The sequence below is a fragment of the Podarcis filfolensis genome, assembly GCF_964270895.1.
Source record: "Podarcis filfolensis genome assembly, chromosome: 1".
NCBI classification, from domain to species: Eukaryota; Metazoa; Chordata; class Lepidosauria; order Squamata; family Lacertidae; genus Podarcis; species Podarcis filfolensis.
In genome coordinates, this window is record NC_139604.1 from 87,959,041 (window position 1) to 87,986,982 (window position 27,942).

A 27,942-nucleotide genomic window follows, 5' to 3' on the forward strand; every position below is an offset into this window, starting at 1 on the left:
GTTCCGACTGCTCCAGGTCCCCGAATATTCCTGCCGTTTCATTTAGTACGGAAAAGAAGCAATGGGGATTCTGAAGACAGGCGAGATTCAGGTATTTTCTGCGGCGGGGAAAGGAAAGAAAGGGGGGAAAGCACCCTGTTCGGATTCCCCCAGCACCGGTACAGCAGGACCTCCCCCAACGCTCCTCGCAGCCCAATCGGATCCGACGGAGGAGGCGGAAAAGAAACAGAACCGAACGAGCCAAGGCATGGCCCGCTCTCCCGGCGCTCGATTGCTGCTGCCTGAGCCCAGCACTTGAGAAGTCCTCCTCCGGCCAGGAACTCGCCCGCGTTCTTTTCGGCTCCGCCCCGCGCCGAGCCTGGTTCGTCCGCTTTCCCCGAGGCTCCTCCCCCTCCCCGCCCCGCTCCATGCACTTCTGCTTCGCAGCCCCGCCCCCCGCGCCGCCCCCTCTCCCCGCTGGCTCCGCCTCCCGCGCGTTCCCTTCTCCCCTCCTCCTCCTCCCCCTTCCCCGCTCTCGCGCTCCTTCTCCCCCCCCTAATTTCCCCCCCACCCGCCTCCCTGTCAGTGCGGTGGCTGCGCTGGGAAACATGGCGTCGGAGGGGATGATTTTAACGAACCACGACCACCAAATCCGCGTCGGGGTCCTCACAGGTAACGAACCGCGACCGCGAAGCGGGGCAGAGGTGGCTACGGGTCGGGGCTCGCGGTCAGGCCGCTCCACGCTGGGTGTCCCCTCAGCCGCCGCCGCCGCCGCCTCCGTCGTGCCGCTGCCAGCTCCATTGCCACTGCCTCAACCGCCACCTCCTCCTCCTCCTTTCCCGGCCGTGGCTCCGACGCCGCTGCACCCGGAGCCCGAGCGCCCCTCGCCGGCTCGCGTGTGTGCGCTCTCTCCCTTCGCCCCCCACCACCCCCGGCTTCCTTCCGAGCTCGGCCTCGGCAGCGTCCCCGGCGTCGCCGGCTGAGGTGGAAGAGAGGGAGGACGGGAAAAGCTGGCTTGGCGGGCGAGCGAGAGTAAGGCTGCTGCTGGTGGGATTGGGCGCTGCTGTTGCTGCCGCATGCGGGCGGGAGGCTGTTCAGTGCCGCAGCCTCGAGTTCTCCGCTCCCGCTGGGGACTGGCCCGTAAATAACCCGCGTGGAGGGAGGAAGGCAGGCGATTGGGGGGGGGGGTAAAAAAGGGAGAAGCGGCGGTGTTGGGTTTGCCTCGGGCGCCGAGGGAGATCCAGGTGCTCAGGGAAAGCGGATGCATGGCCAGGAGCGGCATGCTCCCCTTGGCTTCCCACAGGCCCCGGAGGAATCCGAGCTGGGCACCCCGCTCCGCTTTCACCGAGGGAGGGGATCGCCTTCAGCTTGGGCCGAGGTGGCATTCCTTTGCAAAATTTTCCTTTCTTCACACTGGGTCCTTTTCATTCCGGAGGAGGCTGTGTGTGTGTGTGTGTGTGTGTGTGTGTGTGTGTTTGGAGGCGTGGGGGGAGGGAGGGGGGTTGCTAATGGGTGCAGGGCTGTTTCCAAACGCTGGATGCCACCCCCACCAGTAACATGCCCTTGGTCACCCCCCTCCCCTCTTTTACCCCCCCTCCCCTAGTGGGACCGATCTCCCCCGCTGCGCTGCCCAGAGGGAGAAGCAGCAGCCGGCGCCTCGTAACCAACCGCCTCCACCTCTCGTCCGCTCGAGCGGGCAAGTGAGCAGCGAAGGCAGCAGCCAGGGACCCGCTACCGACGCCTCCACACTTTCTCTGGGTGGCACGACAGAAGGGATTGGGCCCAGCCACCCAGAGGGCGACTCTGTGAGCTGGGTGGCTGCTGTTGGCTCTCCTGACCAGGTGGACAGAAGCAAAGGAAGCTGCAAGGAGCAGCTGCTGCTGTCGTGTGGTGGATTGAATTGGTTCCATTGCACTGGCCAGAGGGAGCGGGGAAGAGTTGGGTGGCATTGACTGCTTGTTGCCCTGGTTACTTAAGTGCACAGGTGACCAAGCAACAGAGGTGGCAGGTCATGTGTTGATTGGAATTGAACCCAGTAGGCCTAGTCCTCCCAGCTGTGCCAACTAGAGAAAAGGAGTGATTGAGTAGGGGCAGTGACTCTTGCTTGCCACTGCCACTTGCTCACCAGCCTGCCCAAGCAGCCACTGCCACTTGTTTCCCGGCTCTCTCTGAGCAGCAGTGTTGGAACCAATTCTCACCATCACCTGGAGAGAGAGGTTGGTTAAGTGTTCTCCTTGCTGCCTGCTTTGGGCCCCACTGGAAGAAGGTGGCCTGTACACAGAAGCAGGGAACCAATACATCTTGTGTGGTGACTTTTCTTTTTTGGCTTGTGGCATTCAGAGGCAGATAGATACTTAGGGTTGGTGTCAGTGAGTGTGCCTAACGGGCTGGGATCTTGGCAGTTGCCCAATGGAGGCTGATCTCCAATACCAGCCTTCTGTTCACTTGGGAATTTTCTTCCAGGGCATAACTCTCTAGTGAGTATGTAGTGTGGAACTTTGATTCCCCCCTTCCCATTTCTCTTTTTGGTGATATGGCTGCCTAGATGTCTGTCTTAGATAGCTGAAGACAAAGCTAGAGGGTTTGAATGATCTATGAGATTAAATTGGAAGTGTGTGTGATGATCAGTAGGAGGGGGAGGCAGGCCAGTGGGAGTTGGAAAACCCTAGAGATTTTTCTTGCACGTATTTTCATATTCCTTTTAATTGAGACTGGGTGAGAGCCACTCTCTGTCCCCTGAAGGAATCTTGTTACAGAATGTGAGAAGATAAAACAGCTGAATGAGAAATAGAACAGCAAAGTATTTTTTTTTTTTGCCTTGTGGTATTAAATAAAAATGCCTCTCCTCTTTAAAAAACAAGGTTCTGTATTCATGTACTGCGTACTTGGCTGCCCCAGATTTTGCGGGAGCCTATGGCCTGCCTATGAATAGCAACTTGGAACCTTCCTGAGTGTGAATGTGACTGGGAAATCCCAGTCTGATGATGCGCTGTTCTCTTCTCTTGGTACTGAAACTACCAGCCTCTGATTTTCATCTTCAGTAGCTGCCAATAGAATGTAGTTGTTAGGCTTGAAATTCTCTTCCTTTTCCTTCTGTCAAGCCTTTCTTGCAAGAATATTGTGGCAGTGTACAAAGTTCTAGAAGCCGCTGCTGTAAGAAAAACATAAATCTTAATGATGCTTCGGCATTGTAGACAACTGGATCGTTAAATATGGCAGATGTGGTTTGGCAAGGTATGAAATTCAAACTGCTGGAATTGTTTTGCCTTCCTATTTGCATATTTTCCTTATCTATACTCTCAGAGGCAGGGGTTCTTACAGAAGTCACATAAATGTCTAGGGGGAAGTATATGCAAATACATTTTGAATTTTGTTTTGTGGGGCCAGGTTTACTTTATTAAATGGTAGTTCTGACCGCCTTTATGTTGCATTTGGGAATAATGCAAACCCAATTGTTTGACTTCATCATTTTTAAGAAAAATTATAAAAACAAACGATGGTTGTACAGGATATATTCTTCTTGAAAAGTAATCTGTCTTAGTGTAATGATTTTCTTGCAAGTGTTGCAAGATTTCTTTATTTGTCTGGTTGGTGTAATTCCTGTTCTACAGAAAGATGTGAAACTGATTCAAAAGACATATTATTTTAACCTGAATGTTTTCTGTGTTTTTTAAGTTTTGCCTCCTGTAATTTAATAATTACAGTTTGATGGATGTTTATTAGAATTGCAGATGGAATCTGTAGGTATTATCAAAGTAATTTATGATGTAGAACCAATTTTAATTCCTCTGGATTTGGTATAATCATCGCTACTGTGTTTCTTATGTAGCATTTTAGAAATAATTGGAAGTTAGTTTATTGGTTTAGTATGAGCTCTTCATCTTTCAGTTGTTTCATATTCATAAAGTTTTATAAAAGAGTCTATAAGCATCAATATTTTAATGTACTATAAGTGTTGCATTGATTGGTTAGGCAAATGCTAAAAGTACTGATAGGTTTTTCATAGCAATTATATTGAAGTATGTTATTATTCTTTCCTTTCATTGTGAGACAGATACAATAGTTCTATAGTGAATAGTATGAAGGTATCTTGTGTGTTTAAGAGCTTTGTCCACAAAACTCTACCTGTTTTATATGTGATCTTTGATAGCATTGTTTGTCAAGACATTTAAAAATACAATTAAAAATATAATTTGTTGTAAAAGTTAAATCCTTACCTTTTGGTTACTCCCACAATTCAATTCAAATTTTAAAAAATGTCTTAGTGCTTTCTGAAAGTTGCCAGGTTAGAGCTAAATTGCTAAATTTTGGGGGAAGTAAATTAATCAACTGTAGGGCAACCAGTAGGAATGTTCTGTAGATTAGTGCAGTATATTGCTGTTATCATGGTTGAGGGTGTTTGGTTAACTTTAGACACTGCAACAATACCAGGTCTCCTAGCTATGTTAAGCCTTGTCCAGAATGTGTTCAGGGACCTAGAAAAATATTCCAACTTCTTTAGCACAACTCCCCCCCCCCCGGCCTGTCTAATTCCTTAAGGTTTCTTAAGGTTGCAGTCCTATGCCCATTTAACCTAGAAACAAGGCCCATTAAACTTGGGACTTGCTTCTGAGTAGACGTATAGAATTTTATTGTAAGAGCCCTCAAGTGAGTGGTTATTTATGAATGTTTCATGGGTATGCAAATAATTACTGGAACATGTAGTATTACTTGACCAGTGCTGCTATAATATAGAACGTGGTTGGAATGTAGGCTAATATATGTCTCGTGATAGTTTGGTATTTAGAAATACATGGTTATAATTTATTTTTCTGTTCACTTTTGAACTATGGTTATAAAGTAAATAATGTTACTAACATCTATGCTCTTTTTGTGAATGTTGATCACTTTGAACTTTTTGGCTTAGCTGATCTCAGTGCAGTGGCTGCAGAAGTGTAGCCTGGAAATAAGAGTTAATAGCTAGAACCATTGAGTGATGGATTTGCTACAATAGTGAAATAAGGCTTGAGATATTCCTCATCACCAAGGAGCTCTGAGTACTACATGTAGTCTATCCTGAAATTATTGAGTTAGTAAACTTACAGCCTAGACTTAAGCAGGATTTTGGAAGTAAGTTCCATTAATGCCATGGAACTTGTTTCCTGATATATGTGAATATGGTTCAGATTCTGACTGGTCATCTACCATGTAATTGGAAAACAATAATAATGCTGCAAAAATCATCAATTTCTCTTGGTTTCAGATAAGAGAAGGTATCAGTTGCTGTAAAAAAACCCCTACTGTATGCACTTACCGTACTTTAAGCATCCATTGGCCAGGAATGATTTCAATTAAAACCACACTGTGTGCTTTTCACCAGAACACTCTTACTTAATTTTTTTCCTACCCAGGAATCATAGGCATAGTTCTGGTGTAATCTAGGACATGCTGCTGTCAATTTCATCACCCCCTTAGTGGAAGGTAAGTAGTTAGGACTTCCATACTCAGTGCAAGTGCAGCAACCCTATTTAATGGGCACAGGGAGAATAAATGGCATGTTTACTTTGCCAATGTGTTCTTTCAAGTCAAATCCATACTCCAATAGTGGTTTTTGTTCTTTGCAAAGATAAGGTAATGGCAAAGTTTTCTAAGCCAGGGGTTCCCAAACTTTCTACCCCACAGCCCACTTGAAAGGGCAGAAAATTGCAGAAGCCTATCACTCACAAAACAGGGGCACACAGCGTGTCAATAACGTTGGCAGATAGAGGAAGTATTTGACATCATCCGTTCGCAATTGCCAACATAATTTTCTATTAATAACAAATCAATAGGAGGGGGTGGGGCAGGCAAGTGAGGAGGCACCTGGCAGACAGTAGCATTGAGGCCCAGCTGAAAATTACTCAGGACCCAGGCTCCCAGTTCACTGTCTGAGAATCACTGGTCTAAGGTATGGCCACCTTGCTCACCCAGTATTTATTAGAGGGGGAAATTGCAATAGGAGTTGGGAGTTCAGCAACATCAGGAAGACCACAGCTTCCCATGTTTTTAGTTCATGCACTGCTTGTGGTCTTCACAGAGGCATCTGGTTTCCCATTGTGGCAAACAGGATGTTGGACTTTATGGACCTTTGGACTGAGCCAGCAGAGCATTCCTATGTGTGTCTTGTTTACAGCCTTCCATAGTCACAGTTTGGAAAGCCATTTTAGGTGCACCCAAGGGCCTGAGCATTCTGAGTGAAACTTCTGACATCTTTCTTTGACCAGTAGAGTTCTCTTGCTCCATCATACACTTTTTAAACTAATCTCAACACACACACCCTTTTAAAAAGGAAACAGTTTTGTGGTTTAGGATGCAAAAGCCCTGCTTGGTATACTGAGTCAGCAGGGGTGCTGTTTGGTACTTTTCATATTTTTGAAGATGTGAAGCTAGGAACTTCTATTTCTCCCTGGATTCAATATAATGTACTATTGGCATTCCTCTTCACAGCAATGACTATAGTTGTAAACTTATAAACGGATGCATTTGCGCATTAAATACATACGCACACATACTGATTACACATTCAAGTATGCATCCAATCATCATTTAATTACATCTTATTCTTAACACTCCATCTTATCTTGACACAGGAATGTAAATACTATGCTTGACATTTAGTTCTAATCTAGTTGTCTAGGGTCTCTATTGGACAGAGTACAAGGAGTAAGATTGGAATGTACAGGTAAACAGGTACATATAATCTCATAATTTATTATTTCTAGATGTTTGGTGCCAGATACTGTCTAACTTGCTAAGCAACTCCCTCTAATGTTTTAACCCTAGAATATATGTATCTCTTTCATGTATACTGGAGTAGAAGATAACATTTAGAGCATTTTAATGCTATTATATGTGTCCTAAAGTTTCAGGAATCTGAAGGTATAGTTTAACTATGCCCTTCATTCCTAAGATTGGGCAAGTTTTCTTCCCTCCCGAAAGTAGCAGGGAAGTGGCAAAATCACATAAATGGCGTTTCCATATGAGCAGTCAGTCAAGTGGGAACCGTGACTCATATGCTAAGTACCATAAGCCTTTCCAGACCTGGTGAACTGCAACTCTGATTATCCCAAATTGTTAGCTATACTGGCTGGGACTAATGGGAATGACAAAATAGCTCAGGGGTACCAATTGGAGAAGGCTGTTTGTTAAATCATTTTCTCTCTCTCTCTCTCTCTCCCTCCCCCTCCCTCCCTATGCTGGGATGCGGGTGGCACTGTGGTCTAAACCACTGAGTCTCTTGGGCTTGCCGATCAGAAGGACAGTGGTTCAAATCTCTGCAACAAAGTGAGCTCCCATTGCTCTGTCCCAGCTTCTGCCAACCTAGCAGTTCAAAAGCACACCAATGCAAGTAGATAAATAGATAGCGCTGTGGCGGGAAGGTAAACAGCATTTACTTGTACTCTGGCTTCTGCCATGGTGTTCCATTGCATCAGAAGCAGTTTAGTCATGCTTGCCATATGACACGGAAATCTGTCTGTGGACAAACACTGGCTCCCTCGGCCTGAAACGAGATGAGCACCACACCCCATAGTTGTCTTTGACTGGACTTAACTATCCAGGGGTCCTTTACCTTTTACCTATATATATGATGGAGAGGAAGGTTTATATTATTATTGCTTGCCTTGCAGTATGTTAAGTCCCCAGACAGGTTTATAAGCCTACATTCAAATTGAGGGCTTTTTCTAGGAGATGCTAAACTTTCTTCAGTCTTCTTTGTTTCTTAAATCAGAGTATTTCTTTGAGATTTTAATCCTTTAAATTACCCTTGTTTTGGCAATTCACATTGTCACTTTGCCTCTTCCCCCCCACCCCAAAATGAGATCACCATCTGATCCCAAAGTGAGATTGCTGGCTGCTGCTTTCCATGTGCCACTTTGTCTTCCCTCCCAACCCCAAACATGTAAGTTCAAAGCTAGCACAATACCTTGTATAAAACACACACACACACACACACACACACACACACACACACACCAGTTTTTGTAAATATTATTTTTTGCCACTATTGCAGGGGTTGAGCACCATATGTATTTGTTGTGTCCAATTACGAATTGCTATTAAAAATGTGCTATTAACAGTGTGTCACAGATGTGAACTATGCATTAGTTCATGTGTTTCAAAAAAATAAATCAAATGTGCAACTTAAAAAAAAGCGACTAAACATTCTGTTGTGGCGCCCACAACCTATGTTTCAGGAGCCATCTTGTGAATAGCTTATATATCTGCATTTCTAACATGGAAATGGAAGAGTCTGCCTTCCTGGGGGAAGTCAAACCATTGCAGAGTTTCAGCGGCAGCTGTGGCTCCAGATACAGGAGAGGTGTTTTGTTGCAGCTGGGGCAGAGAAAGACATCAGGTATGGCAGATGAAAGCATCGGGTAGTGCTGATGCAGGTGTACCGTGCCATTTCTTCTTTCTGCGCTCCTCCTACCAGTCATTCCTCCTGTGGTCACTGTGGGGATACACAACCTGATTGACTGTCTCTAGGTGTTGTGGTCATCTGCAAGGGATTCCAAATGTTGCCAGCCTTCATGTTGCATTTACAGACATCTTTGTAATGCAGAGTTGGTCAGTCAGTGGGCCTGGTGCCTGAAGCCAGCTCCCCATAGAGCACATCCTTGGGGATCCTGCCATCTTCCATTCTGTTGACATGACCAAGCCAGCATAGATGTTGCTGAGACAGGACTGTGAACATACAGGGGACGTTTGAGACTCTGTCCTGCCATGTGATGCCCAAAATCTTCCTGACACAGCGTGCATGTGGAAGGCATTGAGGCGGGTTTAAGTTGCCTATGTCTCACTACCATAAAGCAGCATGCTCAACAAGCATGGTTGCTAGACCTTCTTCTTGGTATTGGTCGTTAGCATCACATTCTCCCGTACTTTTTTCTGGAAAGGCGAGTCCTTGCCATAGCCGGTTTTGCCAGTATGCTTGTCCAGTTCAGCACTGATTGAGAGCTTGCTAGTTATGGTGGAGCCAAGATAGACAAAATCGCCTACTACCTTAGACATGTGGTCAGCGCTGCTAATGCGTGGAATGCAGAAAACGCCCTGTCCCAGAATGTTGGTATCTGTCAGGCTGATAGAAAGGTTTGGGCAGAATGGTTGATGAAACTGTAGAGCTTCCTCAGAGTGTGCTGTCAAGAATGCATCATCTGCAAACAACATCTCTCTGATAAGGACCTGATAAGTTTCTGATAAGTTTAAGTACTTTTTAAAGATAAATATAGAGCCTATAATATAGATGTGTGGAAACAAACCGTATTATTTGAAAGTGTTTTACAAAAATGGATGACCACTTACCTTCAAGGAAATGCAAATTCATTTGTGAAATAGAAATACCATGCGTTACCAATTAAGGTCCTTTTAAACAAATTTCCAGGTTAAAAACGAAGTCATGAGGCAATTAACAATAATTAACAATTAACAGCCTGTGGACAGGCTGCTTGGACGCGTGAAACCAACCACCTGTCTCCTTGATCCTTGCCCATCCTGGCTAATAAAAGCAAGCCGGGAAGGGCTGGGCGATGGGCTCTGCGGGGTGGTGAATGCTTCCCTCTGTGAGGGAACATTCCCAGATCCGCTGAAAGAGGCGGTCATTAAACCGCTTCTTAAAAAACCATCTTTAGACCCGGCCAGTATGGCCAACTATCGCCCAGTCTCAAATCTTCCATTCTTGGGCAAGGTGATTGAGCGCGTGGTTGCTGAGCAACTCCAGGCACGCCTGGAGGATGCGGACCATTTGGATCCCTTCCAATCAGGATTCAGGCCTCATCATGGGACTGAAACTGCCTTGGTCGCGCTGGTTGATGATCTCCGGCGAGCTAGGGACAAAGGTGAGAGTTGTTTCCTGGTTCTGCTGGATCTCTCAGCGGCCCTTGATATGGTCGATTGACCATAACATCCTTCTGGACCGTCTAGAGGGGTTGGGAGCTGGGGGCACTGTTATGCAGTGGTTTCGCTCCTTCCTCCTGGGCCGTGTTCAGAAAGTGGTGGTGGGGGATGAGTGCTCAGACCCCTGGGCCCTCACTTGTGGGGTGCCTCAGGGTTCCGTCCTCTCCCCCATGCTTTTTAACATCTATATGAAGCCACTGGGAGAGATCATCAGGGGGTTTGGACTGGGTGTCCATCAATATGCAGATGATACCCAGCTCTACCTCTCTTTCAAATCAGAACCAGTGAAGGCGGTGAAGGTCCTGTGTGAGTGCCTGGAGGCAGTTGGAGGATGGATGGCGGCTAATGGATTGAGGTTGAATCCTGACAAGACAGAAGTACTGTTTTTGGGGGACAGGGGGCGGGCTGGTGTGGAGGACTCCCTGGTCCTGAATAGGGTAACTGTGCCCCTGAAGGACCAGGTGCGCAGCCTGGGAGTCATTTTGGACTCACAGCTGTCCATGGAGGCGCAGGTCAATTCTGTGTCCAGGGCAGCTGTCTACCAACTCCACCTGGTACGCAGGCTGAGACCCTACCTGCCCGCGGACTATCTCACCAGAGTGGTGCATGCTCTGGTTATCTCCCGCTTGGACTACTGCAATGCGCTCTACGTGGGGCTACCTTTGAAGGTGACTTGGAAACTACAACTAATCCAGAACGCGGCAGCTAGACTGGTGACTGGGGGCGGCCGCCGAGACCACATAACACCGGTCTTGAAAGACCTACATTGGCTCCCAGTACGTTTCCGAGCACAATTCAAAGTGCTGGTGTTGACCTTTAAAGCCCTAAACGGCCTCGGCCCAGTATACCTGAAGGAGCGTCTCCACCCCCATCGTTCTGCCCGGATGCTGAGGTCCAGCGCCGAGGGCCTTCTGGCGGTTCCCTCATTGCGAGAAGCAAAGCTACAGGGAACCAGGCAGAGGGCCTTCTCGGTAGTGGCGCCTGCCCTGTGGAACGCCCTCCCATCGGATGTCAAAGCGATAAATAACTACCTGACATTCAGAAGACATCTTAAGGCAGCCCTGTTCAGGGAAGTTTTTAATCTGTGATATTTTAGTGTATTTTTGGTTTTCTATGGAAGCCGCCCAGAGTGGCTGGGGAAACCCAGCCAGATGGGCGGGGTACAAATAATAAATTATTATTATTATTATTATTATTATTATTATATGATAAAATAATAGTCAAATAAAATATAATGGCAAATGGATTAATATCATATTTGTATAAATCTATTATTGAGGTTAGGGACGCAGGTGGCACTGTGGGTTAAACCACAGAGCCTAGGACTTGCCGATCAGAAGGTCGGCGGTTCGAATCCCAGCGACGGGGTGAGCTCCCGTTGCTTGGTCCCAGCTCCTGCCCACCTAGCAGTTTGAAAGCACCTCAAAGTGCAAGTAGATAAATAGGTACTGCTCCCGCAGGAAGGTAAACGGCGTTTCCGTGCGCTGCTCTGGTTCGCCAGAAGCAGTTTAGTCATGCTGGCCACATGACCCGGAAGCTGTACGCCGGCTCCCTCGGCCAATAAAGCGAGATGAGAGCCGCAACCCCAGAGTCGGCCACAACTGGACCTAATGGTCAGGGGTCCCTTTACCTTTTTATTATTGAGGTTCAATTTTGCCCTCAGCAAAATTTGAGAAGGTGGTGGGAACTGAAATTGGAATTTAGAAATTGAAGAGGAGACATGGAACAGTCTGTGGATTAAAGCGTCATACAAATCTATATCGGCAACAACAAAAGAAAGAGCCCTTAAAATTGTACATGGCTGGTACTTAACACCTTGATTCCTAGCTAATATAAAACTGGACAGTTCTCCCTTGTGTTGGAGAGGAAGACCCACTATAAGGACATATCAGCATATATGGTGGGAGTGTCCAAAAATAGAAAGGTTTGGGAAAAAAATATATTTACTAAAATACCTTTAAGTACAGGGCAAACAGTTCCCATGACTCCAGAACTAGCTCTGCTTAATTTGTATAGTCATGCTATGTTGCAAGTTGGAAATAAATAACTCATAACATATCTGTTAATTGCTGCAAAAACAACCATTGTCAAGAGATGGAAATCATTACAATTTTTGACTATGGAGCAATGGTATAATGCAATTTGGCAAAAATCAAAATTGTTCTTGATAGAAAATACATTTTACTAATGGTTACAATCTAAGCATACACATTGTTATACATAATTTCATATCTGTAATAAATAAGATTTATATACTTGATCAAAATTTTGTTAATATAATCAGAAATGTTTATCTGAACATAGACTGTTTATTTTCATTCTCATTTTATGTAACTGTTTAATGCCATATGTCTAAATGTAATAAATAAAATTTAAAACAACAACAGCAAGTGTCGTGGAGACATCCAAGGTCAGGCCACTGGCACCACCTGGACCTGATTAACACCAGATGATGAATACTGAACTGTGTTTGTGTCACACGGAGCTATCACAATGCCAACTGCAACACTGATCACTCTCTGGTGGTGAGCAAGATCCTTCTGCAGCCAAAGAGGACTGACCAATAACACAATTTGTGTGGCCATGAATTAATACCGCCAGCAGTACCTGAACTTTGGGATTGCTTCTCTGATTCCATTGAACAATATCTATTGAGAGACAGTGTTGAAAAAAGGAGGAACTACATCAAAGAGGCAACCTACAATACAGCTACGTCCTCCTTTGGCAAAAGATGGAAGTAGATCCCTGACTGGTTTGAGGATGGCATTGAGGACATGGAGCTTGTTATTGCTCCAGAGCACGAGGCTCTTACAAACTTCAAATGTGCGCCCTGCAAGAATACACTTGCTGCACTGAGAAAAGCAAGGAGAGATGCCCAGTGGATTGCCAGATGATGTGCCAGTTACTCCTGGCTGAGGCTGTGTCAGAGTATTCAACTCACTGCTGAAAGCAGCAACACTTGCAAAATGTACGAAGGCATGAAGAAAGCCTTTAGACCAACAGTCAGGAAAACTGCACTGCTGAAAACCTTGTCTGGAGAAATTTCCCTTAGTATTGAATATTTGATGTGCAAAATAATAAATGAAGAAATATTTTTTAAAACAGAAACTGGAAGCTGGAAAATGGGAGATTAGAGTTATAGTAATATGGTGGAGAAGATACTAAAAAACAAAAAATATTGAAAAATGTTTAGAGGTGAGTAGCAGGAAGTTTCCCGCTTCCAAAAGAAACAGCGGGATTGTTGTGATTGGGTATGTACTTTGATAGGGATTTGTTTGCTGACCTGCTTTAGTATCCTGAGGCCTGCACTGTTTGCCTTGAGTGTGCATTAAAGTCATTCTTGAAAGGTTGCCAAAGCTTATTAAAACAACTGGCAGTCAGCCAATGTTGCTTATCCAGGTGGGCACTAGAGTGCTGTCATGAAGAATGCTGAAAGGATCAAAACAATAACGCACTGGTAGTCAGGTTGAAGCAGGGGGGGTGGCACTGTGGGGTTTTAATCAATACTCCTGGTAAAATGAAGAGATCCACAAGGGACAAGTCATGTTCTAGTGGTCATGTGCAGCTGTTGTAAGCAGATGGGCTTTAATTCCCTAGATTATGGACTGTGGTTTGAAAACGATGGGCATTTGGGAAGGCATGGGCTACATAGAACTAAAATGGCAGTAAGAGTGTTGGCTCATTATAGTTCAAGGGGTTCCTAAACTGATGAGAATACGTAGGGTATAAGAGGGTATGTTATTTCATTTTATATATATACATATACATACACACACACACACACACACACACACACACACACACTACTTGACTGTAAAAAAAACCCCTTCATTAAGAATAAAGCAATAAATTATCAGTGAAAACAGTTACAAACAATTATTTGAAACATTCAAAAACAATTATGATCAATGAGAAACTAAAAACAGATTAAAACGCATGTCAACATTCTACATATCTGGGTAGGCTTATCTAAACAAAAATGTTATCAGCAGGCATTGAAAAGAATAGTGTACAGAGTATTACCAGGCAAACATAGTGATCTGGCAGTACATCATGATGTACTGCTTCCTACCACAGTGCTGCGAGGCATCGGGGTGAAATCACTGCGATGGTTTCACCCCAGCGCCTCGTCTCACCAGGGAGGAAGCAGCTTTGCCCTCCCCAGCTGAGCAGCCCCCTACTTCTCTGACTTGCCCACCTTTCTGGTGGGCGCCATTGCTATTATAAGATAACACGGGAGGCGTTCATGGTGAGTTCCCACACCTCTTTTTCTAGAAAAATCGCACTGATCATCATATTTTCTAAACTGAGGAAATGCGAACAGAGCTTCTCTCTGTGCGTGAGTGCACCTAGTGGCTGATGTAGGTGCCTTGAGATGGAGGGAGAACCCCTGTACCATTTAACAGCCTTGTTTCCCCCGCTCCTGCTCATTTAGATGTGGGAGCGAGCCCTTGACAGTCATTTTGTGACTGAGACCCACACCCATTTCAGAGTTACCCAGTAACCTGAAATGTTGGTGGTCCCTGCCTTATATTCTGTTCATCTGAATGAAGACCAATGGCAGCACCAGAAAAAAATGTGGAGAGGGGTGCATGATGGGGTGGGGGGGATGCATTTATGATGAGAAATATTTGTCTTACATGCTAGATCTGCTTTCATTCCTAACAGATGCTTTCTAAAGTAAGGTCTGTTGATTTTGCTAGTTATTTTTCAAGTGAGCATGCTTGGGTCTGTTGCCTTATTTCAATTTGCAGTAGATGATTTACTTATAACTTATGTGTGCTGGTGTAAGTGTTTTTTCCTTTTAGTGAATAAAATGGAAACCTCTTTTCTTTACCCTCCAGAGCAAATTTCTCACCTCTTTTTATTCCATTGCTTTTAGTAGTTGCACAGCAGGGGAGGAAATCAGATGCAGTTTTTCTTGGCTTAGAGGTGAAGTTTTTCCATTATTTCATATGTTGAACTGTCTGCCACATTGCTGTCAAAGTACAAGTTACATTCATACATATCACAGGTTTGCCTGCTCAGCCTCTGTTGTAAGAGTTTGTAATGTCAGTATAAAATATAATTACAGATGTCTCTGGTTGCAGAATAGCAAAAATAGTTTAGTGTTGGCATCTCTTTCTCGCAGAAATTCCTCATACCTACATGGCACACGAAAGGTAGACAGGTAAATCCTTTACTATTTCTAGTTTAGGATTCCAAAAGGCTTCATCCATTTGCTGCATTTTCCCATCTCCTGAATACACTTGCAGGCTAGGTGCATAGTTGAACTGTAGAATGTTGTGGTTGCCTCCTGTTTGCCTGGAAAAGCTCCTGTCCAGAAAAGGGAGGGAACAAGTGAGAGTCAAAGACAGGTTGTTCGGGTGCTACAGACGCTTCCCAACAAAAGGAGGATGTTGCGGAGATAAGCAGGACAAACCCTTCCATGATGTGAATTAAGATACTCTCTTCAGCTGATAGCTTGTGAACCCCCTCCATTTCATGTGTTTTGGGCTAGGCACCTTTACTGCAAATAGCACTGCTGACTGCCATTCTCAAACACTGCTGCCCACCCACTGCTGTCACAATTCACTCCTTTATGACTGCTCACATAGGCACCAGTTCCTAGGGGCTGAAGTCCCTTTGCCCCCCCCTAAAACATTTGAGGTGGCTGCCCCCCCCCCCACGTTGATGGGCATTGCCATTCAAATGGTGTGTGTGTGCGCGTGCCTTGCGACTGATTATGCGGGTCAGGGCTTACCTGTCCCCCTAATAGTTTATTCAAGCTGGCACCCCAACTTCTCATGTGCTTGCACTGACTGGTGATGTAGGCTCGCAAACTTTGTTCTGAGGTACAGATTCCTCAGAGATTCCTCAGAGTAAGGCACTGCGAGTGACATCGTCCAGACAGTTTTTGTGCTGCTGCTAAAGCTTTAATTTCATTTTAATGTCAAGCACACTGGTTGGTTTTTATTGGTAGGTATTTCTTTTTAATAAAGGATGATCAGTCTCCAACTCTGGTGGTATTTCTACTTTATCTCATTGTCCTTAGGGTTCACATATTTGTATATCTACTTGGTTCAAGTGATAAGAGTGTACACAGTTTTGTTTTTAATGTGTTCTTGAAGCCATTTCCCTTTGTGTTGCCTATCTCTAACTCTTACTTTCCCTCTGTTTTTTTGGAATCTGGCCAGTTCCAACTTGCAGCAACTTGTGTCATCTTTCTGTTGCTCATTCTGTGTGTTTGAATTTCTGGAAACTAACTGGGCTTTGATACTGCCAGCTCATTTGGAACATGGTGATTATTCCTGTACTCCTACTCCTTTAATCTTTTAACTTTATTGGCAGTTGATGCAATCCATTGCTTATTGTAGGCATAAATGTGTGTAAAGCAAATGTAGAAATGTGCTTCTAGAAGTTTCCATTAAAATTTTACTCTTTGGTCCTCCAGACGTTATTGATCTTGACCACACATCAGCCCCAGCCCACAAAGTAGGGAATGATGAGAGTTGTAGTCAAACAGTGTCTGAAATGGCCGCAGGTTCTCTGATCCTGCTCTAAGCAGAAGCCTATTGACAATTGAGGACTGGAATGTTGTAGTTTTACCCTTCTTGAAACTTGCTAAAGCAATAAAAAACGAAGTTGGCAAATGACAGTTGGTTTCCTCCTCCCCACCCCCCATTGTCCTCATTTAGGCACAAGGTGAAAGCATGTTTTAACTAGGCCTTTGGGATGTAATCAACCTTCTTGCAGACACTGATGTTTTATATGTAAGTTATGACTTTTTTATTGTTGTGTCATTTTGTTGACTGCTCTGTGCTCTTCTTGGGGAGAAGAGCATCATATAAGTACAAGGAAATAAATACATGCATGTTGATTGACAAGAAAAAACTCCATAATCCATAGTTTGGCAACATCTCTTTTTAGGAGCAACCAAATGTCACACAAGTAATGAATGATTTTATAATGAATGATTTTAGAGTGTTGTTTGTGCTGTACTTTTGTACTGTTTTATTGTTGTTAGCCGCCCTGAGCCCGGCTTCGGCTGGGGAGGGCGGGATATAGATAAAATTTATTATTATTATTATTATTATTAAGTAAGCTAACTTTTAAGTTATCCAGAACTAATCATCAGGCTGAATGTCACACAAAGTAATAATGATGATGATTATTATATTTATTATTTATACCCCACCGACCTGGATGGGTTTCTCCAGTCACTCTGAGCGGATTACAACATACAGTCATACCTTGGGTTACAGATGCTTCAGGTTGCGTTTTTTTCGGGTTAAGGAGCCGCTGAAACCCGGAAGTACAGGAACAGGTTACTTCCAGGTTTTGGCAGTTGTGCATGTACAGAAATTCCGAATTGCAACCCGTGCATGCACAGATGTGCCACTGCAGGTTGCGAACGCTGCAGGTTGCGAACGTGCATCCCACACAGATCATGTTCGCAAGCTGAGCATCCACTGTACAGTAGGGAGTAAGGGGAACAAGGGCCTGGGGCCTGGGCATCAGAAGTACAAAAATCAGGGTGCATATTCTAGACATGAGGTCTGCATTTAGATTCTGCTCCAAGATGGGTAGGGTTGCCATATTTCAAATCAGTACAAGTTATTGAGCTTTTTAAAAGATTTTCAGATTGACTTGCCTAAGATCTAGGACAAAGCATCACATTTCAGAAATCCACCCCCCCCCCACCGGACGTCAATTCCATCTTTGAAATCCTGGAGATGTCCGCGAAAATCCGGATGTTTGGTAGCCCTAAAGATGGGCAGTCATAGCCCACAGATCAGTGCCAAATGGAAGTGAAGTGAAGTGAAGTGAAGAGAAGAGATTGGGCAAAATGTTGATATTGTTGAGTGCTGGCTCAGAATCCAAAGAATATCAAATCAGGATTATATCACTTCAAATAATGAATTATTGCCTTCGGTGTATACAAGTGATGCATATCAGGGAAAGAATTCCAACTTCACATATGCACTAATAGGGTCTCAACTGGCAGTGACTAACTAGGAATGAGACTTTGGGATCATAGAGGATAACTCCATGAAGATGTTGACTCAGTGTGTGGCAGCTGTGAAAAGTATGAATCCCATGTTATGAAAACTGTCAGTGTCACAATGCCATTATACAAATCTATGGTACATTATACAAATCTTTGGTACACTTGGAATACTCTGTACAGTTGTGGTCACCTAAGCTCAAAAAGGCTATTGTAGTGTCAGAAAAGGTTCAGACTGAAATGATCAAGGGGTTGGAGCAGGGTGGATTTGATTTAAATCAAATCAATTTAAATCACAATTTAAATCACTAGTCAGTAAGGCTTGATTTGGATCATTTTTTTTACAGAAAGACTCATTCTTGCTGTTATAATCTTAATATTTACAACCATATGAAGTTTTCATTTTTGGAATAAATTTTCAGAGTAGTTTTTACAGTTATATAAAAAATTACTGATTTGGTTATACTACTAGAAACACATAGACAGATAATTATGAAATTATGGTGAGGTTTAATAAGTTAACTGTTTATATTTGGACAACTTTTCTGCTGTTCTTTATTGGAAGGAGAAAAATCATTTCCTTAATAACCGTTTAAACAATTTATTTAACTAAAATAATAACATTATAGCATATGTATCCATGTTTGTTAACTGATGTGGTTAAACTTTTTTTTTTTTTTTACTTAGACCGAGTTTTAAAGGTAAAGGTGCAGTCGCGGACAACTCTGGGGTTGCGGCACTCACCTCGCTTTACTGGCCGAGGGAGCCGGCGTACAGCTTTCGGGTCATGTGGCTAGCATGACTAAGCTGCTTCTGGCAAAACCAGAGCAGCGCACGGAAACACCGTTTACCTTCCCACTGGAGCAGTACCTATTTATCTACTTGCACTTTGACGTGCTTTCAAACTGCTAGGTGGGCAGGAGCTGGGACCGAACAACTGGAGCTCACCCTGTCGTGGGGATTCGAACCGCCAACCTTCTGATCGGCAAGCCCTAGGCTCTGTGGTTTAGACCACAGCGCCACCCGCAACTGAGTTTTAGCACACATGAAAAACTTAAAACAAATCCTTATTTCCTGATGAATAGCCTTTGGACTATAATGTAACTTAAATAGAAGACTATATTTAGAATGATTTTTCCTCCAAAAGCATTTTATTTTAAAAGTCTGATTTTTTTAAAAAATCCGATTAAAAAAAATAAATCTCATTTTTATTTTTATTTTTTTTAAAACAACACATTGATTTTTATCCCCCCTGGGTTGGAGCAACTCATCTGTGAGTAAATGTTACAATATATGGGGCTTTTTAGTTTAGAAAAACAGCATGGGTTGGACCCTGGGCTTTTTTTTCAGCCAGAACTCACCAAAACTCAGTTCTGGCACCCTTCAGGTAGGCCCCATTGCCATTATGAGAGAACAAAGGAGGCTTTCATGGTGAGTTCTGGCACCTCTTTTTCTAGAAAAATAGTACTGGTTGGATCCAATAGAATTTATGAGGTTATGCATGGTGTAGAGGAAGTAGACAGAGGACTTTATCCTCCCTTTATCAAAGTAATAGAATCCAGAATCATCCAATGAAGCTGAATGTTAGAAGATTCAGGACAGATAAAAGAAAGTACTACTTCACACAGCACAAAGTAAAATTAGTGTTCTGCCTAATTTTACAGTGTTCATGGAGATATGTTCTATCAGAACAGGATTTTCTAAACACCTCAAGTTTATTCTTAGAAAGATCAAAGTGTCTTGCTCTTCAAAATTAACTGCTGTTAATTTTCTTAGTCCATAGCATCCCTTTCCAAAAAGTATATAAAATGTACTTTTGAGATAGAACTGTATTTGCCACACATAATTTATCATACATTTAAAGAGGCTATTGAGTTAACATTTTTACAGACAAATTCAGTAGCTGCAACTGGAAGAGGGCTACAAATATATTAAAAATGAAATGTTGATGCGGCATGAGTTGTGTAGAGGATTTAGAAAGTTAGTTATGAGTAGGTTCTTTGTAATGTGCTGTTTTATATAAATGTTTAACCCTTGAATTGAAAGGTTAATAGGACCTGTTACTGTATAGAACTATTACAGAAGGCAGTGTAGCTACAGTATTTGTAGAACTACTATCGAAGAAACTGTAACTGCCCTTGTGTGACACTTACCTATCATATAATCATTAAGGAGATTGGCTTTAGAAGAAATAATGGTAAAGACTGAGGGGTTTTTTAGAATGGTTACTCAACTGTAGAACAGAACTACAGTATTTTCTCTTTAAACTACATTCTGATTTGGGCACTTTGGATGGGATTTATGGATGTGGTAATTGGTTTGTTTTTGTTTTGATTATGTATTTTGTGTTTTTATATTGTGATGTTATCTTGTGAACTGCCCTGAGACCTGTGGGTATAGGGCAATATGTAAATTTAATAAATAATAATTATATTTAAAGTGTCGCTCTCCTTAGGGTGCTCACATTCCACCTTCCACTGCCCAGTGCACATCTGTTACACCTCAACAGATCACTATTCCTCCAACAACTTCCACTCCATCTGGTTTTGCTGGACACATGCTAGCCACATGACCTGGAAAAACTGTCTGCAGACAAACGTTGGCTCCCTCGGCCAGTAAAGCGAGATGAGCGCCGCAACCCCAGAGTTGTTCGTGACTGGATTTAACTGTCAGGGGTCCTTTACCTTTACCTTTATTATTTTGTGTAGAGATTAGCTTGTCTTATGTAGAATGCAGAAGGGCTTTGCTTGCGGATCATGCCATATATCACATTCATGCTTTTGATTATGACTTCAGTATTGCTTCTGAGAGTGTGGATGCCATCATGTTCTGTACAGCTGAGATGGTGAGGTAAATTAGCCTGCTTGTTGATTACATCTGCTTGGGCATGATGGTGGTAGCACTCAGTGTAAGAATCTAATCTAATTAATAAGCATCTAGAGATGTCCATGCAGAATTCTTCCTGTGTTGTTGAGAATATGTTTGTTGTTTGTCAGTGCACTTTCCGTTGGTGTCATGGGGAAAAGGTAGTTGATGCTGGTTCAACTCAAGAAATATTTCATGATAGAAATATTACTTGAGTTGTAGGTGACAGGAAAATGCTTCTGCATAGTACAGAATGGTATCATCTGTATAGATTTAGTAGGGCAGAAGGTCAGGCCTTGTGAAAGAAAGGACTGTTCTGCCTGGCTCAGTGTGCAGCTTGATTTACAGTATTGCTAGGTCAGTTCAGGGTGTCCTAATTGGGTCAATAAAGACATATGTTAGTTTTTTTCCCCCTTAGATAAATGAATTATTAAAAAAAAATCACTTCCCTTGTTTTGAAGAATTTCTGCCTGGTGCATGGCTGTGTCCAGTTCAGTTCTGTATGCTGTGTTCCAAACCTGAGGTGTCATTCTTGATCTTTTTCTATTTGCCATACGAGATGCTGATAGTAATATAGGCGTCAAATCATTGATCCAACTTTTAGTATTGTCTATACTGACTGGCAGCAGCTGCCCAGAATTTCAGACAGCAATCTCTCCCAGCCCTATCCAGAGATGTCAGGGATTAAAGTTGCAAAGCAGATTCTCTGCCACTGAGCCGTGGCCCTTTCCCAGCCAGATGTTCAGTTTTCTGGAGAGTGTGTAGCACAAGTCTTTACCATAGTCTGTACAGTAGACTAACAGAAATGTTGCAGTGTGGTGGGCTCCTTTTCAGTTTGTCAGCCAGCCATGCCCTTCTCCAGGATACTCTGTTTCATTCCTCCTCCCACTTTGTTTTCTGTACTTCCTACCCTCACCCCAAGCCGTTAGTTCGTTCATATCTTGGCTTATTAAATGTTCCTTTGAAGACCTAACAAAAGATCTCAATTGGAAGGGTACAAATTGTTTTGGCTATTTAATGTACTACTTATACTTGGATGTTAAGAGGATGATCACATGCATGATTTTAGTGAGAAGATTGAATAGTTTCATGACAGAAACAAAGTGAGTAATTTTCTGTCAAATTCAGATTAAGTACCTTCTCTAAGGCAGGGGAACTTTTGCATGAACAATGCTAATTGGTATATGGGAGAGTTGCTGTGAGCAAGTCTTCACTTATTGCTGTATAGTATCACTCATCTTTCACTGGCTGCTTATTGAAATGAAGAAATAATAAATTACAACTAAACCAGAAATCAATGCTGTAATCTGATGATTTCTCTTCATCTGCGCGGGAGGCCTTTAGGACTATGATCTATCAGAACTATATGGCATAGTAATTATTAAGATATCAGCATTAAATAAGATATTTTAGAAGAGGATGAGTTAACATCTGTCAGTGATGGTTTCAAGAAAGAATTTTCTGAAGGGGGACTGGTTTCAATGAACCCAAAGGTCTATTTTGCTCCATTATTCTATAGTGCTTGTATATACTGGTACACATTTGAGCAGTCTTGAGTTGCACACCCACTTTTACTGTAATTCACTCTGTCAAAAAAATAATGTAAGAAATGTTGTTTCCTTATGAATTAATTATGGAATACAACTGCTCCTGCAAGAATTTTGTGCTGAGTAGTTGACTGAAATTTAAAATTCACACAAAATGTTTATTGGCCAAGAAAAAAGGTTGTTGCCAGGGCCTTTCCTCACCCAAGGGGCATGAATTTGTCCCTTGCCTCTCTGAAATGTAGCTCAAAACCTGGAAAATATATCATTTTCTCTCCAGCTCTAAACCTGGAACTGGGGAGGGCTGCAGAATATAACCCTCCCCCCCAGTTCAGAAGTGGAAGGGGGGTTACCCTGTCTCTGTGCCTGAAAGGTGCTCCTAAGTTCCCATCAATGCAGTGTGCTCCAAGCTTGGGGTAATTATCAGATGCAGAGATAAACCTTACACCTCTACCTTTGGAGGTGAGTGCTTGTTGGGCTCTGCACTTGCACCCAGCAAGCACAGAGCTGACACAAATCCCAGACTTGGAGCTGGAAAAGGGATAGGATTTTGTCCCTTCTCTTTACCTCTAGGTTTGGCAGAAACCTCAAGTTCATCTTCCTCAGCAGAGCCTGGCTCATTTCTCATGAGAGGGATATGTGAGAATATGAAACCCTGCTCAACAATCTCTTCCACAGGAACATAAGAAGGTGCCTCATTTTAAGTCAGTCTATTGGTCCATCTAGCACAGTATTGTACCCACTGACTGGCAGTGACTCTCTAGGTTTCACACAGAGAGTCATGTTACGAATGCAAATCAGGATCAGAGGTGGAAGATATAGAAATTAAGGCATTGGTTCCAGTTTTCAAAATATGTAATAACTTCATTTATTGAGGAGTTCCAAGTCATACACCACGTGCTGTGCAGGGATATAGTTACAAGCAATTGTTTCTCTGCCTAACTAAATGGCCATTCTAGTAACACAGAGAATGGAGCAGGATGATATAAAGGCTCCATATTGCTCCTTGGTGTGCTGTAGAGGTCTTTCTTTAAAGATGACTGTAACTCTTAAGTTCTTATACTTCCTACTCAGTCTTTGAGACCAATGTGTTAGTTGTACATGCTCCTTTTTATTGCAAGAGCTACATGGCAAATACACTTTCCCAGGATTGTCTTTGTATCACCTTTCAGTTCCCCAGCAGAATACCTCAAGGTGTTGGAAATGCAAGTCCCTTTGCATCAACTTTCAGACTCCCATCAAGGTGCTTCTAGGCAAATGGATGCAACTGTCCTGAAATGTGACATTCTTCTAAGGAACTGTTGGTAAGAGAGGCAGGCTAAAGTTGATTCCCAAATGTTTGGGAAGGAGAGCAGGTAACAAAATCCGCAAGGGCCCAGTCATACTGAGGATGGGTAGAGCAAGACAAAGAATGCAGAAAATTACTTGGGTCTAAGAATCTTGATGGTTTTCCAGAGAGTTGCAGTGGTTTAATGACCTAGCTCCCAACAGTCTTTTGGCTCAAACCCACTTGTAGTGTATGACCCTGTGAAAGTTGCTGCTGCCCCTGCTGCTGGTACTGCTTGCTAGTTTACTTTGATTTAAATATTTCTATACTGCTCTTTGATAAATGTCAAAAGCAATTTATAAAATGACCAGTAAGATATTTTTAAATATTATAAATTAAATGCCCATAAGACACAAGCAAAAACAAAAACACAAGCAAAAAGAACAAAACTCAAAAGAGTCAAATGAAGTAGAAAAATATTTTATCCTGTTTTTGGAAGGCTGCCAGAGAGAAGACTGATTGAATGTTTCATTTCACTGCATCATATCTGCTCCTGAAAAGGCTAATCTAGACCTCCCCATACAATGGAACCTGAAGCATGGCCTCCATGGGAATATTTACATTACAGAGGACGTTGCCTAAGATAGTCAAGACCCAAACCATTTAGGCTTTACTTTCCCTCATCAGGGCTGAAATTAGGCTTTCTGTCACCAGGGTCAAAGACCCAGTTTGGCACCCTACCCTCCCGGATGAGTGTTTGCATACATACACATAAATACATACATACATATATACAAAGCTAACAAACACAAACATTAACACATAAAAAGTAGGCAGTATATCATTTGAATACAAAAGAATCCTAGGAAGTATTATGACTGTATGACCAAAGGGAAAATGAGCATCCCTTCCAGTAAAAGCTAATCGTTTGTCAAAAGTGGAACTTCCATGTGCAGTTGTCTACCTGCAGTCAAGTTTTGAATTGGATTTAATTGGTCACGGGCTCATTGAAAGACTACATTTCCATAAGATCAGCTGAGACCCTCTGGTTTCCTTTTAGAATGGATCCCCCCCCCCTTGAGGCTTTTTGCCACCCATCCCTCTTCTTGGTTCTGAGCAAACCCTTTCAAGGAGTTTTGATGTGTAAATTTACTCCTGAATAAGCTTCAACAAGATTCCTTTCAGTTTTATTTTTGTTTGATTACTCATTTTAGGAAATGATAATTTTGTAGTCATTTTAGGTTCCATGTAAGGTGAAGAAATGCTTTTTGTGAGTCTAAAGTAGAAAGTGCCCTTCCTTTACAATCCTAATGCAGCTGGGCTGACCAGAGCTTGCCAGGGAACTAAAATGCTCACACACCCCTTACATTGGGGTTATCTGGAGTTTTGGATTACATTGTCAGCAATATACTGATGAGACACAGCTCTACTTCTCCTTTACATCTGCAGGTATGGCAGTGGATGTGCTGACCATTGTTTTGCCTCAGTAATGAACTGGATTAGAGCCAACATAATGAAGCTTAATCCAGATAAAACTGAGACACTGTTAGTGGCTGTTTCCCTATACTGGATGGATGGGAGTTTGCCTGCTCTTGATGAGGTTACACTTTCTTTAAAAGAGCAGGTATACAATTTGGGGGTACTTCTGGATCCGTTGCTGTTGGCCTCAGTGGTGTGGAGTGCCTTCCATCAGCTTCAGTTGGTAGCCCAGCTGTGCCCCTATAGTTAAGCTACAGGGGTAGCTTAACTTCTGTTGTCTGTGCTATGGTAACCTCTAGTTTAGATTACTTCAACACATTGTATGTGGGGCTAACTCTGAATACAGGTGCAGCTGGTGCAGAATTTGCTGGCCAGGTTGCTCACTGGGGCAAGACAGTTTGAGCATACCGAACCTCACCCAACTACACTGGCTACAAATTAATTTCCAGACCCAATTCAAAGTGCTGATTTTGACCCAGAAAACCTTAAGTGGCTCAGGACCGCAATACCCCAAAGACTGCCCCTCCCCATATGAATCTACTTGAACCCTGAAATTATCATCTGAGGCCCTACTTCATGTGTCTCCTTCATAAGAGGACTGGGGGCTGGCAACATTAGAATGGGCCTTTTCTGCAGTGGCTCCCTGCTTGTGGAATACTCTCCCCAGGGAGGCTCACCTGGCACTTTTATTATACATCTTAGTGCCAGGCAAAAATGTTCTTCAACCAGGCTTCAACCATTCTATGTCCTTTTAAATGTGTTTGGGTGGAGGATTATCGGTTTGTTTTGTTATTGTTTTTATTATGACATTTGTGTTTTTATTTTATATTTTTATGCTATGAACTGCCCTGAGATCTTCAGATGAAGGGCGGTATACTACTACTACTAAAAAGAACAACCCCCCCCATGGTATTCATGTGGAAGTACCTTAGGCATGCTCACTTAGCTCTTCAGATCCCATCATATGTCTTCAATTGATGCTTTGATATTCTGCCATGCTTAAGCAGATCTCTGAATCCTCTAGATATTGGTATTGATGCTTCTAGCTCTCAAATAGTAAGTTTCTAGGTTTTACTACTACATTCCTAAAGTATCTGGAGTAAAAATCTGGTTCCACTGGCACCATTTTCTTTTACTCTTGGAATTCCAGTAGTACTTGTGTAATGCAAAACTATATCCACTCATCTTAAATAAAGGGATAGATGAGAAAATAACATGTGTTTATAGACAAAATATTATAATCTTGTAAGCAGGAGGCATCTTGTCATCATATAGCCAGCCTTTCAAATTTTCTATTTCAAAAAATAATAATAAGCGGCTTACACAATTGCTGCAGTTTCAAGAGAACAGCTATATTGTGGATCAGTCTGAGAGTGCAAAAGCTCAAAATAGCAACTTGTCTGTCTACGAATCACTATGCACTGTGTGACTAGAGTAGGAAGGGTTTTTCACAATTAGTAAGAATATAGGAAGAGTATTCTCCATTGCTGGCTTCTCTGGCTGTTTTTTAAATACCAGATTGCTGCACCTGGCTTTTTTTAATGGGGCTCTAACTGCTGTTTCTAAGCAGAGTGTCCTTGCAGAAAAGCTGGAGAACCATAAACAGCTGGGATGGCAGTTTTAGTGACCTAGTATAAATCTATGCTGAATCTCAAATATTCTGTTTACTGCATTTCTCTGAAACATATGAGGATTTCATTCAAATGTGTCCATTCCCTAAGAGATGTGCCCAAGTTCTCTTGTTTAAGAGCAGATGCAGATTTTGAGAGAACCATATGTGACTGTACATCACTACACCCCCTCCTCCAACATACTGGCCAATATAAAAGGATGAGCAGAAGAACATTACTCTTGAGACCAAAGATCCATTGAGTCCAGCAATCTGCTGGGAAGCTTACAGACAAGAATGAAATAGACCTTACCTATTGCTGGCCCCTAGCAGTTGATTTTCATTGGTATGTTGCTCTTTAAATATTGTTTTAATTCTATTATAGTTTAATCATTTTTAACAATTATCTTTAATAAGTTTTTAGTTTTTGCAATTTAGCTGTATTTTACAGTCGTACCTTGGATCTCAAATGCCTTGGCTCCCAAACGATCAAAACCCAGAAGTGTGTGTTCCGGTTTTCAAGTGATTTTTGGAAGCCGAACATCTGGCGCGGCTTCCGATTGGCTGCAGGACACTCCTCTTCTCTTTGCAAGTGTTACCCAGATTGATTTGGGTTTTTCTTTTTCTTTTTAGTTTTGTGTTAACTTGAGAGCAACAATCTCTTGTCCAGGTGCAAGGCATATTTAGTAATAATGGTTCTGTATGTAGAATTACTTTTTTCCCTAAGGGTTTTATCCATCCTCTGATGGAAGGCTCTTTGTTCCAGAGGAAGCTGCCATGAGTAGAAAGGCGGAGGGAATGAAATCTTTTCTGATTCCTCCTTCCCTCTGCAGCCCCCTGCACCCCATCAAATCTGCTCTGGAGGCTTGTGGAAGCCTTTGGAGTGGGGTTGGAGGTTGCAGGAGAAAAGGAAATTGCCTTCTCCCCTTTCCACTGGATCAAAGAGCTTCCTGTCATTTAAAGGACACACTTGGAGATACAAATTGACTAGAGGAAATAATATCAGGGACAGAATTTGCAAAGCTTTTGTAAAATTCACTAGAACGCTAACGTATGCAAAAACATGCAAGTTGGCTATGATTAAATTTCCAATCACAGTATAGTTGGCAAGACCATGCCTGTGAGGAAACATTTTAAAAGATGTGAACTCGCACATGAAGATGATTCAGAATCTCTGAATTATATGGTCTGAGTAGTTTACAATCCTTGAGCTAAAATGCTTTCATTTTCTCTTGTGGAAGAAACATCACTATATTTCCTTCAGAAACAAAGATATTTTTAGTAATGAGTTATTTTATCT

General features: G+C 42.8%; 1 protein-coding gene across 35 annotated transcripts in view; it reads left to right on the forward strand.

Moving 5' to 3' along the window:
* The first annotated feature begins 447 nt into the window (after nucleotides 1-447).
* Nucleotides 448-27,942, forward strand: part of GPHN (gephyrin) — a 233,308-nt gene continuing 205,813 nt past the window's right edge. For 11 of the 35 annotated variants that reach the window (XM_083604401.1, XM_083604376.1, XM_083604381.1 and 8 more), the window contains exon 1: nucleotides 477-651. In XM_083604401.1, the coding sequence (XP_083460527.1) occupies nucleotides 588-651 (64 nt within the window). In that variant the 5' untranslated portion in view covers nucleotides 477-587. Of the gene's footprint in view, nucleotides 652-27,942 lie in introns of all 35 variants that reach the window. The other 24 variants (XM_083604402.1, XM_083604372.1, XM_083604373.1 and 21 more) reach the window with 13 other exon arrangements.